Source organism: Hermetia illucens, chromosome 3 (assembly GCF_905115235.1).
Source record: "Hermetia illucens chromosome 3, iHerIll2.2.curated.20191125, whole genome shotgun sequence".
Lineage (NCBI taxonomy): Eukaryota > Metazoa > Arthropoda > Insecta > Diptera > Stratiomyidae > Hermetia > Hermetia illucens.
In genome coordinates this window covers 150,293,984-150,315,891 of record NC_051851.1, presented here as the reverse complement: position 1 = coordinate 150,315,891, position 21,908 = coordinate 150,293,984, and the positions used below count along the sequence as shown (strand labels likewise).

The following is a 21,908-nucleotide window of genomic DNA, read 5'->3' as shown; positions in this document are numbered from 1 at the left end:
GTAGCCCTAGGCTCCTTCACAAGAATTTTTGCTTGCCGGCAAGAGTCCAAATTTCTCCACTCGCTTGCGTGAAACCTTGCAATTTCACCCTTCAGAGTAGACTTGACAGTAGATGGTCGAAATCCAAGAGCTGGTTCTGGCCCCACCATTGTGGATGCAGACCCTCGGCGCGCCAGTCTGTCAGCCTCCTCATTACCGGCGATGTTAGAGTGTCCGGCACCCACATCAGAAATATTTCGTTCAGTCGGCCAAGTTTCAGCAGCACCTGATGACAACTCCACACCAACTGACTTGATATGTCGTTGCCATCTAGTGCTGATAACGCCGCCCGACTGTCGGAACAGATTCGAATGGTACGACCCCTCCATTTTTATTGCAGGCATTCTTCTGCTGCCAATGAAATGGCATATATCTCCGCCTGGAATATGGTCGTAATTTTTCCGAGAGGTCGGGCCAGTTCTATAATCGGATTCTCCGAGAACACCCCTGCGCCCGATCCATCCTCCATGACTGACCCGTCGGTGAAGATTATTAGGTCTGTAATCTGAAAAGACTCATGGCCACTTGTCGACCATTCTTCTCTTTCGGTGATTACGACATTGTATGTCTTTCTAAAGACGAATCTGGAAACCATGTGATCGGTCGGCATCAGGCCTACCGGATATTTTCCAAAGAATTTCCAGATAGACGCATGACCATTTGATTTGCCGCCTTTACACGCCCCAATGGTATCGAGCCTATATGCGTCGTTGGCCGCTTTCCGTTTCACCTCCAAGTGAAAGGGGGGTAAATTTAGGATAGCTTCAAGTGCTGCCGTCCGTCAAGTCCGGATAGCTCAGTGGTTAGAGCACAAGGCTGTCATACGGAAGGTCGCGGTTCAAATCTCACTGGTGGCAGTGGAATTTGCATCGTGATTTGACGTCGGATACCAGTCGACTCAGCTGTAAATGAGTACCTGAGTCAAATCAGGGTAATAATCTCGGGCGAGCGCAATGCTGACCACATTGCCTCCTAGTGTACCGTTACGGTCTTGAATGAAGTGCTCTAACACACTTCAAGGCCCTGATCCAATATGGATTGTTGTGCCAACGATTATTATTCAAGTGCTGCAGTCGGCGTAGTACTCATTACTCCAGTAATACTTAGGCAACCAAGTCTCTGAATCTGCGTTAGCAGCTTCCTGCTGTTAGCAAAGTTCAGTCTTGGCCACCAGACGATGCATGCATACATCAAAATGGGTTTTATTATGGATGTATACATCCAGTATATCCGTTTGGGTGAATGTCCCCAGGTCTTACCTATCGCATTCCTACAGCACCAGAGCAATCTGCAGGATTTCTGATATTGTTCCTGGATATGATCATCATCATCAACGGCGCAACAACCGGTATCCAGTCTAGGCCTGCCTTAATAAGAAACTCCAGACATCCCGGTTTTGCGCCGAGGTCCACCAATTCGATATTCCTAAAAGCTGTTAGGCGTCCTGACCTACGCCATCGCTCCATCTTAGACAGGGTCTGCCTCGTCTTCTTTTTCTACCATAGATATTGCCCTTATAGACTTTCCGTGCTGGATCATCCTCATCCATACGGATTAAGTGACTCGCCCACCGTAACCTACAGAGCCGGATTTTATCCACAACCTACCGGTCATGGTATCGCTCATAGATTTCGTCGTTATGTAGGCTACGGAGTCGTCCATCTTCATGTAGGGAGACAAAAATTCTTCGGAGGATTCTTATCTCGAACGCGGCCAAGAGTTCACAATTTTTCTTGCTAAGAACCCAAGTTTCCGAGGAATACATGAGGACTGTCAAGATCATTGTCTTGTACAGTAAGAGCTTTGACCCTATGGTGAGACGTTTCGAGCGGAACAGTCTTTGTAAGCTGAAATAGTCTGTTGGCTGCCAACAACCGTGCGCGGATTTCATCATCGTTGCTGTTATCGGTTGTGATTTTCGACCTTAGATAGGAGAAATTATTAACGATCTCAAAGTTATATTCTCCTCTCCTTATTCTTCCCGTTTGACCAGTGCGGTTTGATGATGTTGGTTGGTTAGTTCTTGGTGCTGGCGTTCCCACCATATACTTTGTCTTGCCCTCATCAATGTGCATCCCAAGATCTCGCGCCAATCGCCGCCTGCTCGATCTGGATGAAGGTAGACTGTATAACACGGGTGGTTCTTCCCATGATGTCTACATCGCCAGAATAAGCCAGTAGTTGGGTGGACTTAAAGAGGATCGTACCTCTTGCATTTACCTCAGCATCACGGATCACTTTCTCGAGGGCCAGGTTAAAGAGGGCGCAAAATAGGGCATTCCCTTGTCACAGACCGTTGTTGATGTCGAATGGTCTTGAGAGTGATCTTGCTGCTTTTATCTGGCCTCGCACATTGGTCAGGGTCAGTCTTATCAATTTCGTCGGGATACCGAATTGTCTCATGGCCGTATACAGTTTTACCCTGGCTATGCTATCATATGCGGCTTTAAAGTCGATGAATAGATCTGAACTGTTGTCCATATTCCAACAGTTTTCCTATCGCTTGCCGCAGAGAGAAAATCCGTTATGTAGCTGATTTGCCTGGAGTGAAGCCTCTTTGGTATGGGCCAATGATGTTCTGAGCGTATGGGGCTATCCAACCTAGCAAGATAGCGGAGAATATCTTATAGATGGTACTCTGCAACGTGATACCTCTATAATTGCTGCATTGCATGATGTCTCCCTTTTTATGTATGAGACAGATAATGCCTCGTTGCCAATCGTCAGGCATTGATTCGCTGTCCCATACCTTGAGCACAAGTTGATGAACCACTTGGTGTAACTGGTCGCCTCCATATTTAACCAATTCGGCCGTAATTCCATCGGCTCCTGGCGATGAATTTTTAAGCCGATGAATTGCACAGGCTGTTCCTCCTATACTTGGTGGTGGCAGTATTTGTCCACCGGCTTCAGTTAGTGGGACCTCCAATTCGCCGATGTTCTGGTTGTTCAGTAGCTCATCAAAGTGCTCAACCCATCGCTCCAATATGCCGATTCTTTCGGAAATCAGATTTCCCTCTTTGTCTCGGTAGGATGAGCATCGACGTGGATAAAGTTTCATCCTGCTAACTTGTTGGTAAAACTTGCGCGCCTGGTGCCGTTGCTCCCTGTACTTTTCCTGTTCACAGACTTGTCAGCTCTCCCAGGCTTCCTTTTTCCGTCTGTGAAGTCGCTTTTCCGCTCGAAGGAGTTCGTGATAAGTCCCTGCGCGTGCCCGCGTTCTTTGAGAATGCAACATTACTCGGTATGCGGCATTCTTCCATTCCATTGCTAGCTTACATTCTTCGTCAAACCAGCCGTTCCGACTTTTTTGCGACTGGAGCCAAGTATCTTTGTGGCCGTATCAATGATAACATTCTTCAGGTAGTTGTGAAGATCATTTGTTGATGCTTCATCTCCAGGATCTCTGTTGACTGCGGTTATTGTGGCATCCATTTCCCTCTTATAGGTGTTGCGGAGGGCTGCGTTATGGATGGCTTTAGTGTTAACTCTCAACTGATTGTCAGAGGGGATTGTAGGTGGTGCCGTAATTCGAGCATGCCCCCCCTATATGTTCTGTCATTCATCAAAGCTGAGAGGTGGTGGCGTTCAATCAGCACGTGGTCAATTTGGTTGAAAATGGTCCCATCTGAAGAGGCCCACGTATGTTTGTGAACCGCTTTCCGCGCAAACCAGGTACTTCCAACAATCATTTCGTGCGATACTGCTAACTGGATAATGCGCAATCCATTATCATTGGTATCCCTATGTAAGCTATGAGAGCCGACGTATCGCCTGAATGCGGGCTCCGTCCCTACTTGACTGTTGAAATCTCCAAGTATGATTTTGATATCATATCTGGGACAAGCTTGCAGGGTCCGCTCAACTGCCTCGTAGAAGGTATCCTTCGACTCTTCAGTCTTCAGTAGGGGCTTGAACGTTTATGAGTCTTATATTTCTAGACTTGTCTCGCAAACGCAGAGTACATAGCCTTGCGGTTATATTTTCAAAGCCGATAACAGCAAGTTTCATTTTTTGGCTGACTAAGAAACCTACTCCGAGCACATGGTTTACTGGATGACCGCTATAATATATAGTGTAGTGGCTCTTCTCCAGGAAACCGGTCCCTGCCCATCATATCTTTTGCAACACAGTTACATCAGCCCTATATTGGGACAGGGTATCGGCTAGCTGCTCATCAGCTTCATCTCTGTACAGGGAGCGCACGTTCCATGAGAAAATCCGCAAATCATTAATCCATTAATGCTGCGTTCGTCGTTGTAAGATCCATCGAATCCGAGGCTCCTTTCGTGGCTTTGTAACATCGGTTTTCCGAGTTGGGTTGTCAACCCTACCCAATCCCCAATCTGGAGGACCAGTTGGTACATTTTGTCCTTTTAGGTGCGGAAGACTCGCCTTCATCCGCAGCTTTTCGTTAAAAAAGAACTCCCATTGGTCACCACGTGGAGGTGGAGATAGAGTTTGGTAGTAGAGCTGTTGGTTCAGCAGACGTTTCCGAGGTTTTATGCTCCACCGTGGGTACCAATCCACGTTTCGCCCTGGGACCTGTACTACCCTTTGACCGCAAGTATTTCAATATTTCACTACTGTTGCCAACAAATATGATTGTTTTAAACATTTTTTCTGCACGGGTCCACATAGAAAGGTTACAATTTTCTAAGGAGATTTCATTTAGCCACCTGAATCACTCTAGCAATCCATAGCTAATTTTTCCATTAATATTTGAATCTTAGACGTCAATCTCCAATTGCTGGATCTATTTACTTGCAATCTCTTTGTCCTATGATCGATTGTTGTAACAGCAAAGGAAAATTTAATTAGGGAGCTCATTTAGCTTGCTCCCTTATTATCGACGTTGCACAGACATAGCCAATAAACAATTGAATCTGTTCCAGGCATTGATTCCCTTCTGTATTTCCTCTTACCATCTGAGACGTAGACAGACGGATTTCCTAGAATAATAGTAGAATTCTGTGTCATGGGAAATAAAAATGAATTAGGTGAATGTAATTAGGCTAAAGATATATGGAGAAGTAGAATTAAAACTTCATTTTATGCTTCTTAAGTGAACGCATACATGTGTGAGGGGGTCAGTACATTTATTGGAAGTTCTTCTTTAATTACAAGTCGGAGATAAGAAAAAAAGATTAATGACCACGAAGGAATGTTGGATCTACTGGGTCATGAAGTAATCCATACAGACATAAATATATTTTTATTGCTTGTACTCGTGATTTCGAGATTTGTTAAAATTTTTTTATGAAAGCCTCATAATAAATGTTGGTCCTCTTTAGAGCCCTGTTTAGATTATTATAATGATGTGGTATTTTTTCCCTGGTCATTTGACTAATATCGATTTCATTGAGGACCTATTTCTCGCTAAAATATACACCACTACTTCCTACGGTGATTTCAGCTTTTTGATTCTTATGCTCCAAACTTGAGCCCCGGTTCCAGCCATGGATGTTTGTGTTTACCCTTTGTATTTGTCTCGCTGCTATGGGCTTATCAGCATCATGAATGGACTTCTCCTTCAGCCTTTGCCCCGTTTATATTTAAATTGGTCAGTTCCAGGTAGGTTACTAGCACTTAAAGTGATAGTGCCTGTTTCATTAGAATCAGCCGTAGTTGCAAAAACTAATACGATGACCAGCTTTGACCACATATGCTTGCTATGCGCTGAAATGCGCTTGAGGTCCTTCCAGCACTGCTCTGCGCCAAGTGCTCAGGGGGCGACCCACTCGTACGCCATCTTGGGAGAGTGTGTTTCGCTGCATGGCGTAGCCAGCAATGGAATTAACCACCTTTTTAATATGCGACCTATCCACTGCAACTTCCGCCTTCCGGTCAAGACGCGTACAGATGATAGACGTGTTCGTCGACCAAGTTCGTCGTTTGCAATAGTATTATTCCAGCGTATTCCTACGAGATAACGAAGCCAAAGGGTTTGAAGATTCCGAGTGGCTTCGGGGATCATTTTCTATGTGCAATTTCCATAAAGCAACACTAGCACGTAACAATCTCAACTTGATCTTGGTGTTGAGATAACTGCATTTCCAGATTTTAAACAGGTCAGCGAAAGCGGATCTATCGTTAATGCGCCCGACAACATCCGGTTTGGTTTCAACCGTCTGCTGAAACGACGCCTCCTGTTAATTCTCCTTAATACAGATAGAGGGTGTGATGTACTGAGACTGAGAACATTGATTTCGTTGCTGTTCATCTTCAGTTCAACTGTACTTGCTTCTGCTTCCAAATCCAGAGCTATTTCGCTAGGATCGATGACCCGGTGAGAGCAAACAGATGCCATCAACCTAGTCAAGGTGTTTGAGGACAGATGTCATCGGTTTAGTGAAACCTCTCCCCGTCTTCCGGTCAAGGCAGCAAGAAGAACCTCATCGATAACAAGAAGAATATCCTAGTACCAAGATGAGGTCTGACAGCATCTTGCTCGGACATGTGATGTAGAGACATGCTATTGGTGATTGTAGCAACAACGGTGAACGATTTGTAGATTTATTTCATCGCCTGGCCGTCAACATATACTGTTCAAGCACCGGAGACGTGCGATATTAGATCATCTGATGGTCGCTCAATTTCGCTTGCGTTACGCTCGCCCCGCAGTTTTTGCACCGCTAGGGCTCTTCGTGTCTATGTTGTCACATGTCGTTTGATAATCGACAATTTGGACTTCATTCTTTGGAAAAATATGGGCAACTTATTTTAGTTTTAGAAGTTTTGAAACAAATTAAAAATAAAAGGAACCCCAAACTGTGCGTTTTCGCCCAATGCGAGTGAAGTCCATTAAAATTTTATGGTGCCAATGCTCCAAAAAAGCCTTCGTGCCAAAACTGGTCTAGAAAATTTCGCGCTGAGCATTTTGGCATTAAAGACACTCCTCGATCAGGACGACTCACCGTAGCCGGTTCTTTTGGTGACACTTACTGGCATCTGCGATAAAGTGTTGAAATGTCAAGAAAACTAACCTTATTAGAATCGAGTCGATGTCTGTCTGTCTGTCACACCCTCTCAGAACTTATCCAACCGAAAAATCTGGAAAAAAAATCAGTGTTGTAGCTAAACGAAATCTAGGCCTCAAAATACATCCCGTTCCGATATCTGCACAAATAAAGTTAGTAATACTATATTTCCATAATTTAGAAATTTAACCGGAAACCGAACGATAATTGAACGGTTTGAAAGCAGGGGTGCGCTCCATGACGACAATGAGTTACGTTAAACTCAGATGAATAGAGGGGATAAAAAACTCGTTTAACATGCCTAGGTAGGATGGTGACGATGAAAACCTGTTCTTCGAGAAGTAACGCACTGATCTGCTCGGATTTCGTGTCAGTACTGCGCTCAGGTTTTGGATAGTGTTCTTGGGCCTGGTAGACGCACGCCCGGTTGCACAACACTTAACGATCTATCTGCTTAGCAAAAGTTTTTTGCTTAGTTTAACATTATTTTACGATCGGGTGGATTTTTATGACGTTTTATATTATATTCTTCTTTCAATGCCCGCTGCCCCGCATCGGTAGGACCGAGTAGAAGCCTCTATTTGCGAGCTGAATTCGTCGTTTTATTTCTTCGAATTTACTTTCATCTTCCGTCAATTGTACGCTTAAGTATATAAAGTTGTAAACATTTTCTAGGTTTTGTTCATCAATCGTTATATTTTGGTTGGACATCTTTTTTCTAACATAATTTTCGTCTTGTTTTCATTATTTCATAAACTAACTTCGTTTGTTTTTTTATAAAAAAAATCTCCTTTACTGATGTGAAAGATCGCACCACGATATTTATATCGTCTCCATATGCGACAATTTTGCATAACAGGTAGCGTGCCTTTTGTGTCCACAGGCAACTTTATATAACCCGCTCCAGTGCCAGATTGAATGGTAGAGGTGGCAGCCCATCTCCTTGTTTTGAATCGAAGTTTGTCTCAAACGCATCTGTCAGGCCTTTATTGACTCTGATCTGTGCTGTTGTGTGGGGATTGATGTTCCTAGTATTTTTCTAGCATCTGTTTGACTGTAAATAGCTGATCAATGGTCGATCTTCCAGTCCGAAAACCTTGTTGGTATTCACCAATCATCTTATCGGCATACAGTCTAATTTTTCTCTCTAGAATTTTTTTTGGAAATTTTATAGGACATACAAAGATACTCTGTAATTGTCGCATGCCAAATAGTTATCTTTTTTGAGGATAGGTCATATCACACTTTTTTTTTTCGAGAGAACCAAATTAAGGATAGCTTCCATAGTCCATGGACCGCCTGATTTGATGAGTTCAGATGTCATCTAGAGCCTGGCGGCTTGCTCGATTTTGACATTTTCTTTATTGCTGTTGGCGGTTCAATATTCCAACTATAATCTTGTGGATTTTGGTGACTAATTTGCATGCTAGAGGTTAAGGAATTCTTCGTGATTCATTTTCGTTCCGGATGATTGCTCCGTTTTTGTTTTTCCAAAGGGTGGTTTTGAATTGATACCCAGGCCTTAAGCTCTTTACTACTTTCTAGGTTTGTCTTGTATTGTTGCTCACGATGTTGTCGTCAATATCTCTCAATTTGTCGTCAAAATGTTGTCTCTTTTTTCGCCTTAAATTTTATTAGTTGCTCGTCGGAGATTTTCTCTGTTCATCCTTATGTTTCGTTCTATATTTTGTTGGTATGCCTGCTTTTCTTGTCGAGCGGTTCCTAGCATTTATCATCAAATCAATCATTTCTCCGGCAGCGCCAGGATTTATATCAAATCACATTTCTTCATTAAGTGATGAGTGAGGTTATAATGCGCTAAGGACTTTCCTTTCCTCAATAGTAGCATCTGGGATTATATGTAGTTCGGTTTTACTCATCTGATGAAGCTGTCATATTCAATTCCAACATGATGTCCTTCCGTGATTTCTATATAATTGAATGGGTTTCAATTCTCATACAAATTTCAACTTCATCAGGCCGTAGACACTTGAATATTGGGCAATGCTATGAGATCGACTATGGTTCTAAAAGACTTAATGACTTTCCCCGGCCTGGAGTTCCCTCGGCAGCCCGGAATAGAAAAACATTGACAAAATCACACCAAATTTGCAATTCTGGATGATCTTGCATGATTATATGCCATTTTTCCTCCCTACAACCCTGCTAATCCCACCCCCTAGTGACCAAACATGAATATCTGGCAATGACGTGAGAAGTAACAAAAGGAACAAAAGAAATATGTGTCTGCACGTTAAATGTTGGTACCCTAACTGGAAAGACCGAGGAATTTGCAAGAGCCCTTCGGAAAAGGCGCATTGATATCTGCGCCACAGTAGATATACTATAGGCAGTACCCTTACAAAAATGACCCCACTTGCAAATGTGCTTCCAGAAGCTTATCTGTACACATCAGAGACGCTAAACAAGGAAAAGGCATAATCTTCGTCAAATCGTATTGGTAAGAGAGAGATCGGTGAGCTTTTGCTATGGTGGTACTACGGCGTGCTCACCCATATAGCAAAAAGTTGTTTCACGTATTCACTTATACATAAGCAAAAACTTGCCAATCTCACCAATACATTGGCAAGTCCGGGCGGTATGTCAAACACAGCTGATCGGGTTTTCGGTACATCTCGCTCATGCTCAAGGGCAAAACAATTTGAAATCGTGTGTACTCGCACTGATTTCCCCCCTTGCGGGGCAAGGGGGAGTGAGGTAGCTGTCTAGTATCTAACTGTGATCTGCGCTCTACAAGAAACCCGATGGTCTGGTGCCACAAGCTGCGACATTGAACGCAAACGCGGTAAAAATGGCTATAAACTTCTCTATTTTGGTAGCCAACACACTCAATATGATGTTGGCATTGCCAGCTCATAGGGTTTCAGTGATACTATTAAAGAGGTCGAACGATTTGATGATTGGCTGATGAAGCTCACCATTATATCAGCTGATTGTACTATTCACTTCTTCATCGCGTATGCACCACAGACAGGTCGACCTGATGCCGAGAAAAATGCCTTCTTGCAACTTTTCGATGAAAAGACGTGTCACGTGCCTGCTGTCGACTATTTTATCATTGCCGTCGACCTTAATGGTCATGTGAGTGAAAAGGCAGACGGTAACAGGTGCCATGGGGGAAAGGGATTCGGAGCGCGCAATGAAGGTGGCGAGCGTATAATCGATTTTGCGGACACACATGACCTTGTACTTATCAATTCATGGTTCATCAAACGATTGTCTCATCTTCCCACATTTTATAGTGGGAACAATAAAACGCAAATCGACTATATTCTCATAAGACGTCAACATTTTACCACTGTCACTGATTGCAAAGCCGTTCCCTATGAGACCATCGCACCTCAATATCGGCCGTTGATTGCCGTCACCACCGATAAAACAGCGTGAGGAACGCACTGGCCCGCGACGCATTAAATGATGGCGATTTGGTGGGAAGAAAGAAGAAACGATCTCACTCACACGATTACCGACCATTACGAATGTGGAAGAATCGTGGAATCAAATGAAAGACACGATCCACAAAGCGGCCTCTGCAACCCTCGGGATCACCAAGCCGGGTAAACGGCACATCAGCCAAGATACTTGGCTTTGGAATGATGATGTTGAAATGAAGTTCCGTGAAAAGAAGCGCCTCTACCACAAATTTCTCGACGATAAAATGCTTGCTAATTGGCAGGTTTATAAGAATGCCAACCGGAAAGCAAAGAAAGCGGTCACTGTCACCCGAGCGAACCATTACAAAAATCTTTACGGTAAACTGGACACTCGGGATGACGAGGGAGATCTGTATCAACTTGCCCGAAGCCGCAACGAACGTACACAGGATATCGAACACTTCTGTGGCGTTAATGACAAGACCGGTACTTCGCTTACCAACCGTCGAGCCGCAACGGATAGATGGCGAGAATACTTCGAACAGATTTCAACTGAAAACTTTGCTCAGCCTCCACTTCCACAATCACACACCGCGAGAAGCATCGCCCTCTTTATATTGCATTTCTGGATCTAGAGAAATTGTTTGACCGTGTGCCACACGAGTTCATCTAGTGCTCCGGGGTCAATTGCTCTACCACGATTAGAAAAGTAAAGTTCGAAGTATGGCGGTTGTATCAAAACCGCTTCGTGTCTCTATTGGTGTTTATCAAGGAAGCGCTCTCTGACCATTCCTCTTTGTTCTTGTTCTGAGTGTTGGCCAACTATAAAAGACAATGAACGGCGTCTTGCGGTAATGGAGACGAAGATGTTGCGTTGGACTACTGTCGTGACACGTTTTGATCACATCTGAAATGAGGATATCCGTGATCGTTGTGGGGTTGCACCGATCGTGGAAAAATTGCGGGAGAGGCGTCTTTGATAGTATGGTCGCGCAATTCGTGCTAACGAGAATTCACTTGCCAAGATTGGTCTGAACATCGAAGTCGATGGTAAACGACAAAAAGGCAGGCCAAAACAACCGTGGCTTGATACGCTGGACGGGGATTTAAAAGCCTCGATATTGCACCCAGATCAGGCATTCGATAGAGCCAAATGGCGAAACCGATCACGACGAGCCGACGCCGCTTGTGAACGGGATAAATATAATAATAATAATAATAATAATCGTTGGCGCAACAATCCATATTGGATCAAGGCCTTGAAGTGTGTTAGAGCACTTCATTCAAGACCGTAACGGTACACCACAGTATACTGTGGGAGGCAATGTGGTCAGCATTGCGCTCGCCCGAGATTATTACCCTGATTTGACTCAGGTACTCATTCACACCTGAGTCGACTGGTGTCCGACATCCAATCACGATAACAAATTCCTCTGCCCCCAGCGAGATTTGAACCGCGACCTTCCGCTACGACAGCCCAGCGCTCTAACCACTTGAGCCATCCGGACGTGAAAGAGTATAGAGGTTCCACAGGTGCATCTACAGAGGAGCTTTTAAGTACTTATAGTGCTTACTGACCACTTTTTCATATTGTTGAATAGCTGTGTCCTAGTAGTTGACAGTGGTGAACTTTGACTTCTTTGAAGAACACCAAAGGACATTCGAAGGAGTATAGATGCGTCTGCCACACTTCGAACTCTGCCCTTTAAATCGTGGATGCGAGCTCTTCTACCAGATGAGTGTATGTAGCATGCGGGCAAACGCCATCCTCAGTAGAAAGGGTGATGAACTACATGGTCTCAAGTTGACCAAATTCTGCTAAAGCAATGTGGCAATTGTATCTTATCTACTAACTATTCTTATTGGACAAAATGTGAACGGTGATCTAGATCGATCGAAAGAGCTACGTTCAGGTAATACCTTGGGTCCAAATACGATCTTGGGCGACTTTATAGTAGCAATGGCAGGAAAGCACATTTCAGAGCTTAGTACCAGTTTAGCTCTGCAAGGATTTAAGGGATTTCTTTTTTATAGAGAAAACGAGGTTTTTTTCTTCATTTTGCTGAACTGGCTGATTATCGTCAGTGATTGTTAGAAGAAACAAGACTTCTTTTCTTGCCAGAATAAATCCTCTAGCATCTTAATTTATATTTACTCTTTGGTCACTACTAAGGCCTTATCCTACCCCTTTGAGAAAACCCTAGCTATGGTGTGAAATTACATTTCCTTTTTCAACCCAGAACCAAAGACAATGCCGAATTTATCTAATTTATCTAAAGCCTATCCTCAACGAAATCGAATTTCAAAATGAACCAAAATCAGCATCATTTGCATTTTTACTGCGCTGCTGTTCTTGCAAAAGTTATTCTTTCATTTGTGTGCAGATTTATTGTTATTCCTTCCGCTGAATCACTCTTTGCGACGGAATCAACGAACGAATTTCGCATAAAACTTCAAAAAATTAAATAAATGCTTCATCTCGAAGATGCTCCAACTAAACATAAAACCAAAAAAAATGCAGAAATATATAATAGATATAATCTAGTTGTCTAAATGCGCTTTAGTTTCCAGAAAGCAAGCGCGAAACGAACCAAACTCTTAAACACATCAGTTAAATTAAAAATGTAGGATGGAACCGGTTGCTTACTGCTGCTGCCTTTCAGCTACATCTATCTTGACTGTGTAGATATTCACACCAAAAAGTTTTCCTTCTCTACATTAACATTTTATTATAGCGTCTAACAACATTTTTATTTTGCGGTTTTGCCAGTTTTGTATCTACTCTTATTTATATTATATTCAAGCGTTTAGTTTTTTTTGCTTCCAATTTGGTTTGTTTGTGTATATTCTTCATACATGGAAAACGAAAAAAAACAATGTGTGTTGATCTTACCGGGGTAACTTTTATTAAAGACACAATTAACGTGCTATCAATTTAATGACAGACAAAGGCGTATGAACATGAAAGAATCGGGTCTTTTGTAACTATTTTTATCATTCTCCCATTATTCTGTAGCTCCTAGAAACGACTTCAGATTCGCTGAGCACATGTAGGGATTCTCAAAATTGTTACTTTCCTAGAATCATCCAGATCAGAAACAGATTTTAGAAGCAAATTTTCACGGAAACTCTTCAATAAAGCAAATAATTTCTATTAAAAACTGAAGTGAATGATGAAAAGAACGTTACAGGCAATCATCGAGTTATTCAAAAATATGGAGGCGTAGAATGTCTTTTTGATGTAGCTTGTCAGGAATGTAATATTGGATAATGATAAGAAAACAAGGCAATCGACGGCAACAGTCATGTGAGTAAGCGAGTCCTAGATGGAAGTGAATTTAAAGTATTTGTGGCTTGAAAGGGACGATGAACGATTTCGTCCAGAATAGAGGTAATTCATAAAATCTAGACTTTTTTTCTGTGGTAGGAGCTTGTTGATCACTGGCTTATATACATAAGCAAACACAATATGCAACAACCGTCTTGCGCAGGCCTAAGCTTCCGGACTGTTGATTTGGAGATGCCGCGGGAAAGCTACATTAGACCTCCTCAAATGAAATGTTTGTCTAGAGAAGCACTAATATAAATGATTTCTCGTTTCTATTAGCACTAAAAAAAGGGGCAAATATTGAATCTTATCTTAAAGTGTGATATCACATTGCCATTATCGAGCGCAATCCAATCATTACAATATCACATAGCATCACCGCATTACCTAACATCACCACATTACCATAGGGATAGTGATATTACTTCTGTTACAGGTAATGTTTTGTAATCTGATAACACATTACAAAACATCACCGGTTTTCGTAGTAAAAGTGGCATCGGTCCAGTGCCGATGCCGTGTATCGGTTGCAATCTATTATATTGTTGTTCTTTCGGCTGACTTCGGCTTGGCTTCAGGCTAAAAAATGATTTTGGGTTGATGTGAATATAGGGGATGCAGTAAGTAATTGATTCGTAATGTTATCGGTTGATAACGGATGATTAATGTGTGTATGTTATTGGTCTACGTAATATTTTCCAGTACAAGGGCCAGGGGCGACTCTCGACTACCATCTGAGATTCTTCTCTCGATTGGCTTTGATGTGAAAAGTAAATTTCGATTTTGTGCGGGATGTATGAACTTTTAATTATACCAAGCAAAGTTAACTTGTAACTGAAGTGATGCTCGTTAGCAAAATTTTCCTTCGCGTAACATAATAGTTTTTAATCATCTTTCTTAGAATGCTGAAATATGCTGTAACTTCTTCCTACCTATACTGGATACTTGCATCACTATCCAACATGGCTGTTCTCCACGACCTGCATACGCCACAATCAGTGCACTAGAAATTCATTCCTTCAAGTGCAAAACTGATTCCCGCTGCTCATTGTTCCAGTAAAACCAGGTACAAATCGCTGGTAGTAACAGACCAAGGAGACTTCTCCGCCCGTTTGAATTCCTAGACCTTGAATAATTTTCCCCTATATCAGCACGTTTTCCATTGCACGCTCTTCAATAGACGTTCCATGGATCTTGCAAATGATATGGAGGCACTTTCATAATCCGAAACGCTTCCCACGAGCCATGACCAACGCTGAATGCAGTCTTGTCTTGGTCGTTATCGTCGATTTCTATTTGGGAGTAAGCACTTTGCAGGTCCAAGGTTGAAAATAATTTGGATTGGGACCGCTACCAGCTCCAGGCATTGTGCTCCAACTTCTCCCACGATATTTCGAGAAACTTGTACTCTTCCTTCCCCGTTTTGAGCAATATTTCATTTCATCAGTTTATTTAGCTCATTCCAAATGTAACCTTTCTCAGATTTGTGTTTGAGCCCTCTGGGGGCAGTTCTTATGTTTCTGCCGTGGAAGAAGTCAAAATCTTCCCTGCTTGTCGTAAAAGACGAAAAAGGGATAGAAATGTCTGGGTTAGCAACCCGCAAATTTTGAAATTTTAACTTCATTAACGCCTCAGATAGGTAGCGACCTCACTGCTGCGACCTTTGGCTATAGAAAACTGACTATGTTTGGTTTCTGGACATAACAATGGTAGCGAGGGTCCTCAGAATGCTCGTTATCTCCAATTTGAGCGGGAATTCCAACGATATAAACTGCACATTCTGGGCCTAACCGAGATAGGATGATGGGACTTTGAACAGTACTTCTCTTTCTCTGTCCCGGCAACGTGCGTTTGTACTTTCGAAAGCCAAGTGGTAGCAGACGTGAATTCGATGTTACATTGCATCTGTGGGTTACCGCAAGACGCGGTCTCTCCACCTGAGAGCCTTTTTCTGACAGACTTCTAACTGCAAGATTTCGGCTCAGGTTAAGGAGCATCACAATTGTGCTGTGCACTAACGAAGACTTCCGATGTAGTGAAGGATGTTTTCTACGAACAATTACAGGCAGTTCAAGGGAGGCTTCCTAAAAGTGATGTTGTGATCGTGATGAGCGATCTGAATTGTAAGGTGGGCTCGGACATGTGATGGGGAAGCATGGTCTTGGCGACCGCAACGATTATGGTGGGAGGTTCGGGGATTTCCCCAACTTCCATCGCCTCCTTATGGGTGGCACATTTTTCGCGCATAGAGTCTTCCATAAGGTCAGTTGGGTTTGAACTGACTGAGATCGTACGAGCAATCAGATCGACCATTTCGCGATCAGCAGAATTTAGAAGCTGTCTCCTGGATGTGCGTAACAAGACGCTGATAACAACGAAGATCATATTATGATGGTCGCTTACGTTCGCTTGCGCGTTGTGTCCGGATTTATCGTAGCGTTTTGGAGCTGCGACGCACTTAGTTCACCATCGACTGCTTGTGTGATCCAACTGTCGCTCGACAGTGGGAGAACTATCTTGCTGATCGGGCGGCAGATCAAGTGACTAACCCGCCTGAGAATATCGACGAACATTGGCCCACTATCAAAAATGCTTTTTTTTCGGGTGCTACTTCGGCTTCGTCCCGAAGTCATAAGATCTGGCTGACTTCGGAATTGTGGAAGAGGATCGATGAATGCTGTGAGCGATGGCAGGCGTGACACGCTTGAACTCGGATACCGAGCGCAATCTCGAGAAATTCAAAATAGTGTACGCCGTGATAAGAGAGCATTTGTTATTTCGCTGATGAAGTGTAAACTGCATCACGAAAGAGCTTGTTTGTGATCGTAAATCTTACGATAGTCCTGTCAATGACCTTATCCACGATGACGAGAAACTGAAGATGTGGAAAGAGCACTTCACCACGGTTCTTAATCATATCACATCTGATGAGGTTCCTCCTTCTGTGGATGAAATGGCTGGTTACCTTAATATGCGGACATGGACTGTTCCTCCAAGCAGAAGAGAAATCATTCCGGCCATCAATGCACTCAATCGGAATAAAGCCGTTGGGCTTGACAGTCTTCCCGTAGAGTTCTTTATCACTGCATTTGAAATCTTAAGACTTCGAGACCTACCTGGGAGAGTAATAGAAAGTTTGCTCTCTCAAGTTCACTCTGGCGGTTCATCGTACTCTTCCTGTCTGCATTAAAGGGTAGATCATGGTTTTTACCGACGGTAGCATCGAACTAGATGTATTCAATGCATTGATAGCGCTAAATCCACTCTCGCTGCCCTGTCTAAAATCTGGAAATGCATTTTTCTCAACACCAAGATTGAGTTGAGACTCTTTTGTGCTAATATTCTCACTTCGTTGCGATATGGGAGTATCACATGGAAAGTGAATTCCACTGTTACTTAAATCCTCCAAGCCTTCGTAAGCGAGTACCCTGGCCTGATACTAAACAGGCAAAGAACTTGTTCGGCGCACAGGCCTAGTACCTGTATGCACTGGGATCGGGAGGCGGAAGAGGTAGTGGATAAGGTTATGTATTAAGGATTGACGACGGTTGCATTGCTAGCTACTCTACGCAGTAGAATCCATTCTCCCATTGCCGATGAGTGGGTCGTCCCAAAGGCACTTGACGCAGAACAGTATAGGAGTGCGAGTGTCTCGGGAAGTTGTGGGGGGTGGTAAAGAGCTACACTTTCCATGTAGGGCATCAAACTCCTCCAATACAGAACTGGTATTCCAATGCAAAGCTTAGTATCACTGTGATTCGCACGTTGGGGCTCATATTGGGGTCATAAAACCAACCTATTGTTTGTTTGTTTGAATTCTAGGTCTAGGTGATTTTGTTTCTGTCCAAAATGTTGTTTCCAAACTATGGTTAAAGAAACTAATGTGTTGTTAAAAAGATCAGCCAGACATTTCTGTTCCTTGAAGAGGGAGCGCCGTGGGCGCAGTTGGAATTTGCTACAGCTGAATATGATGTGGTCATTGGTTTCAACTTCACCACCTGCGTCGCAACGGTCCTTGGTGGAGGTACCTATCCTGACCAGAAAGACCATGTTGAAGGTGTGGTTGGTGACCAGGCGGTTAACTAATTTGGTGGTTTCAGATTGAGTTCTAACGTGGTTCTGTGCTGCACGGATAGCAAATTTGATGGCGACTAACTCAGCATTGAGGATCGAAGCTTCATCGAGATTGAAAAGTAAACATTCCTCAGACATGGGAAAAACAACAGTGCTGTCTATGGAATATAAGCCGAGCGTCCTGGGTTAATACCAAGCAGATGGAAGCCACGATTTGGGAGCTCATCACGAGCTAGCAACATTGTGCTGCAATTTGGAGCCAAGAAGGGTTGGTTGGAGTTCTGTGCTCCAAAGTGGTTTAGATTTAGATGGATCTGGTGGGTGTTTGATTGAGTTTCATCTAAAGAAAGATGCTTCCAAAGGCTATAAATATTGCATTTAACCATTCTCAGCTGCAAGGCTTCGATAAATACTGCCAAAAATTTTCTTGTTGAAAGTTTTTAATTTGATGATTTCTTTTGTAGTGAAAATCATACTTCGGTGTCTGGCGTAGATCCCATGCTTTGGAGTGGAGTTGGCAAGTTCTGCACAACGTTGCAGTTGGGAGGTTGTAAAGCTGTCCAACTTTTTGTTAATGTAACTTGAGCTGTTGACAGTGGACGCTGCAGCATATTCAAGCTTGGTCTGACTAAGCTCCTATGGAGTATTAAGTTTATGTTGGGGTGGAGTCCACTTTTAATATCGGACACTATCCATAGAGTGTTGATTGCAGCTGGAGCATTTGTTAAGATATCATCAAAATTAAGGTCAATAGTGAGGGAGCTGATTATCGTTCTGCCAATGAGTTTGATGTGGGTGGTGAGTGAGATCAACTAATCTCCTACCCTAATATTGAGTCCTTCCTTTTGATGGTTGACAAATCTTATGGTACTGAACTTGCTGATGTTGATAGGGAGCGCTAATCTGTTGCACAGGCTAACAAATTGACTGGCTGACAATTCTCTGATCTTATCAGACGAAATGACGGGGAGGATGAAGTAAATTAGAAGATTGACATTGAAGTGTCCTCAAAAGCGTGTAGGCTGGTTCTATACATTGAATAAAACAGAACTAAGGCAGCTATCTTGGAGTAGGCTATTTTGAAGAAGTTTGTAGCAGTTGCCGACTTTGAGTGTTTGCTCATACAGGAAGTTTAAAATCCACAACGAAATGTCTTTAAGGATAGCATGAGATTCAAAGTAACATTTCAGTTGAGGTACTTTGGAGCGGATGAGGAAACGTGTTTGGAAAGCACTCTCATCAGACCCTCAAGTGAGGAAAGTTGTAATACATCAGCCATAGTTCGTCCAGACGGAGGCAGCCGGGATGGTGAATAGTATTGAGCCCTTAGCCGATCAAGGTATTTGACGTTGGATTCGTAATTACATCAAAAATTTTGGTTGATTTTCCTGCGAGGAGTTCCGGATTCGTTGGATAAAGGCCCTGATATCTGAAAGATTGGGAGTCGTAGCTTATTTCCTTAATTTTGGCGTTCCAATGCTGACGTTTGGCCGCTCAGACATTTTCTTGTGTCACGGTCTGTTTGATATGGGACTTTTTGGAAAAAAATTTTGGGTCTGAAGGCGATTGCGACATACCCAAACAACGAAGGTCTTAGAACCAAGAATAAAGAAATTACTACTGTTTTTATCGAAATTGAGAATTTCTGCCAATATCACTATATCGGCATTAATATTGTTAACATAATATTAAAGAGACGCGTTATTCTTGCGTAGACTTTGTATATCATTTGAAGGATCCGCACCATTTTCTGCTTTTATGATTTCTAAACCGCTTTGAGGTGTTAATTTAATCTGCTGTTTTGCGGAAAATATGGTAAATGGATTTGAGCTCTTTATCATTCAGTTTGTTAGCGATTGTATTAAATGCTTTTAACCTTTCGTTTAGCAACTTTTAATAGTGAGAGATTATTTGATAACTGGGATGGTTATAGGCAGGGAACCTATTGAAGGTTACCTGCTTAAGTGTAGGGAAGATTGACCGGTTTTGTTTGCGGGGTGGGATAGTGTTTCAGCACTGTGCTAAAGGAGTGTTTCCTGTTATTATTTTTATATGCTCTCTTCTGGGTTTCTGATGGGTAAAACCCTCTTTTTAGTGAGAGACGGGAATGTTTTTTCTGAAGCCGAATCAAAAAGTTTGTCGCGTACTTGGTAGTCGGGGCTGAAGCAGAGTAAGCACTTTGGGCTTTTGCATGGAGCTTTGCAGTGGCTAGAAGAGCCACATTGCCAGAGTTTGGAAATTTATTCTACATTCAGCCTTGTATATCCAAAATCAAATTTTTTGGGGGAGATCAGATGCCTCGAAAGTAAATTTAGTAGTTGTAGACGGAAGGCTCTCCACGGGATTCTTCGGATTTATTCTATTTAATCGTGGGACTTTTACAATTTTTATTGGGGAGGTGTTTTCTTCGAGGGTTTCCTCCTTCGTGAAGGAAGTAGGTATCCTCTTTGCAATGGCGAAGCGATAAACGTAGTTAGACCCTCAAGCTCTTCTCCTTCAATTTTCCATTTTTCGCGAAATCGTTCGCATTCTTAGGAGTGTCAAGAATAGCACGAAAATGTCAAAAATCGATTTTTTTGGCGTCGGTGATACCACTTAATTTGAGCTTTTTGATCGCTTTGAATAAGTGGAGATCATCCAGGCTTTTCCTGCACTGGTTGAAAAACCTTGTTAACTAGCATTAGGAAGGATTTTTTAAGGAGGCAATTATCGTAACTGACTGTTTGCATGTCCTTTTCGTCTTAGGGGACCCTTTCAGTAGCGGCTGAAGCTGTGGGCTTCGACATATTGAAAGTATGCAAAGGAGGCCGAGATAATGACCCGTCTATTTAGGTCCGTTTCTCCTTTTGGGCCATGTTTAAATTTTAGGACATTGTGAGGGCCACTCGTGGATACTGATGATGCAAAACAGCGGCTTCCGGTTATAATTACCCTTTTGTTTGTTGATAATAAAACCTATCTATGTAGGGTCAGCGACATTAACTGACAAAACTTAAGTAACAACAAGACTGGAGTTGACTGACGCTGTCAAGTTTTGAACCACAAAAAATAAACCCTGGAAACTATAAGGACTACACTAAAACTTGTCAAAAGAAAAATACCACGATCCGTAAAGCACGGCGGCTGGGTGAAAAGTGATCTGTATCCACATAGGAAAGTGGAAACATCTCCAATTCGGATCTTAGGTTAGACACGTGATCAAGATACGGATGATGACGTTTAGGCGAACCTATCAACAACTAATTCATTGCAGATGCCACTGAGTTAATATTGTAGGAAATCAGTTCCTTTTAAGAATGAGTTAGCTGTAGAAACAGATTTTCAGCGAAGTGGTTCGTTTATGCAGAGTAGGGCTTTTGCTGCTGCTGTTCGCCTAACATTTTCACATCTTCTACTTTTTATCCTCAACCAAAAATCTACTCATTTTTTCTTCCGCAGTTGATAATCATAATTTTTCTATTCATTTCAGTATCGTGATATTTGTGACAAAGGTACAAATCGTGATAACACCACTACATCTCGCTGTACTCGATGCCCAAATAATTGTGCTGATACGTGCACCTTACATCCTGTGCAACAAGGTGAAGTATCATCAACTGAACCTCCAATTCCAGAATCATCGCGAGTTAATGGCCAACCGCCTGAAATATCTGCCTACTTTGAAGCGCTCGAACATTACATCTCATGCGTTGGATGGGTCCTCCTACAAATCAATACGGAGGGTATTATTGAGTCGTGTACAAAAAATATTAAAGATCTTATCGGCTATGATCGATCTGAATTGCAAAAACAACCTATCTATTCGTACCTGCACACTGGTGATCATAATAAACTTGGTCCCATACTAAGTAATATGTCCTTTCAACTTGGATGGGGTGGCGAACAAGAGGACCAACATCATAAAAATCGACGTGGCATTACAGCTAAGGTGCGAATGTTGGTTAAACATCCAGAGGGATCCAATGAGACTATGGAACAGAAGCAGCAACGTCAGGATAAATATGAGGAAGTTGTTTTAATTGCGGCACCAGTTAAAGGTATGTGTTTTTAGGCTTTTGTTTTCGTTTCAATCCTGCAATGTTCTCCTTGTTC

The 21,908-nt window shown here is 42.7% G+C and overlaps 1 protein-coding gene across 7 annotated transcripts in view; it reads left to right on the top strand.

The window, feature by feature from the left end:
* The window catches only part of LOC119650576 (nuclear receptor coactivator 3), a 291,430-nt gene that overhangs the window by 252,330 nt on the left and 17,192 nt on the right, over positions 1-21,908 (top strand). For all 7 annotated transcript variants that reach the window (XM_038053396.1, XM_038053399.1, XM_038053397.1 and 4 more), the window contains one exon: positions 21,286-21,853. In XM_038053396.1, the coding sequence (XP_037909324.1) occupies positions 21,286-21,853 (568 nt within the window). The remainder of the gene's footprint in view (positions 1-21,285; positions 21,854-21,908) is intronic.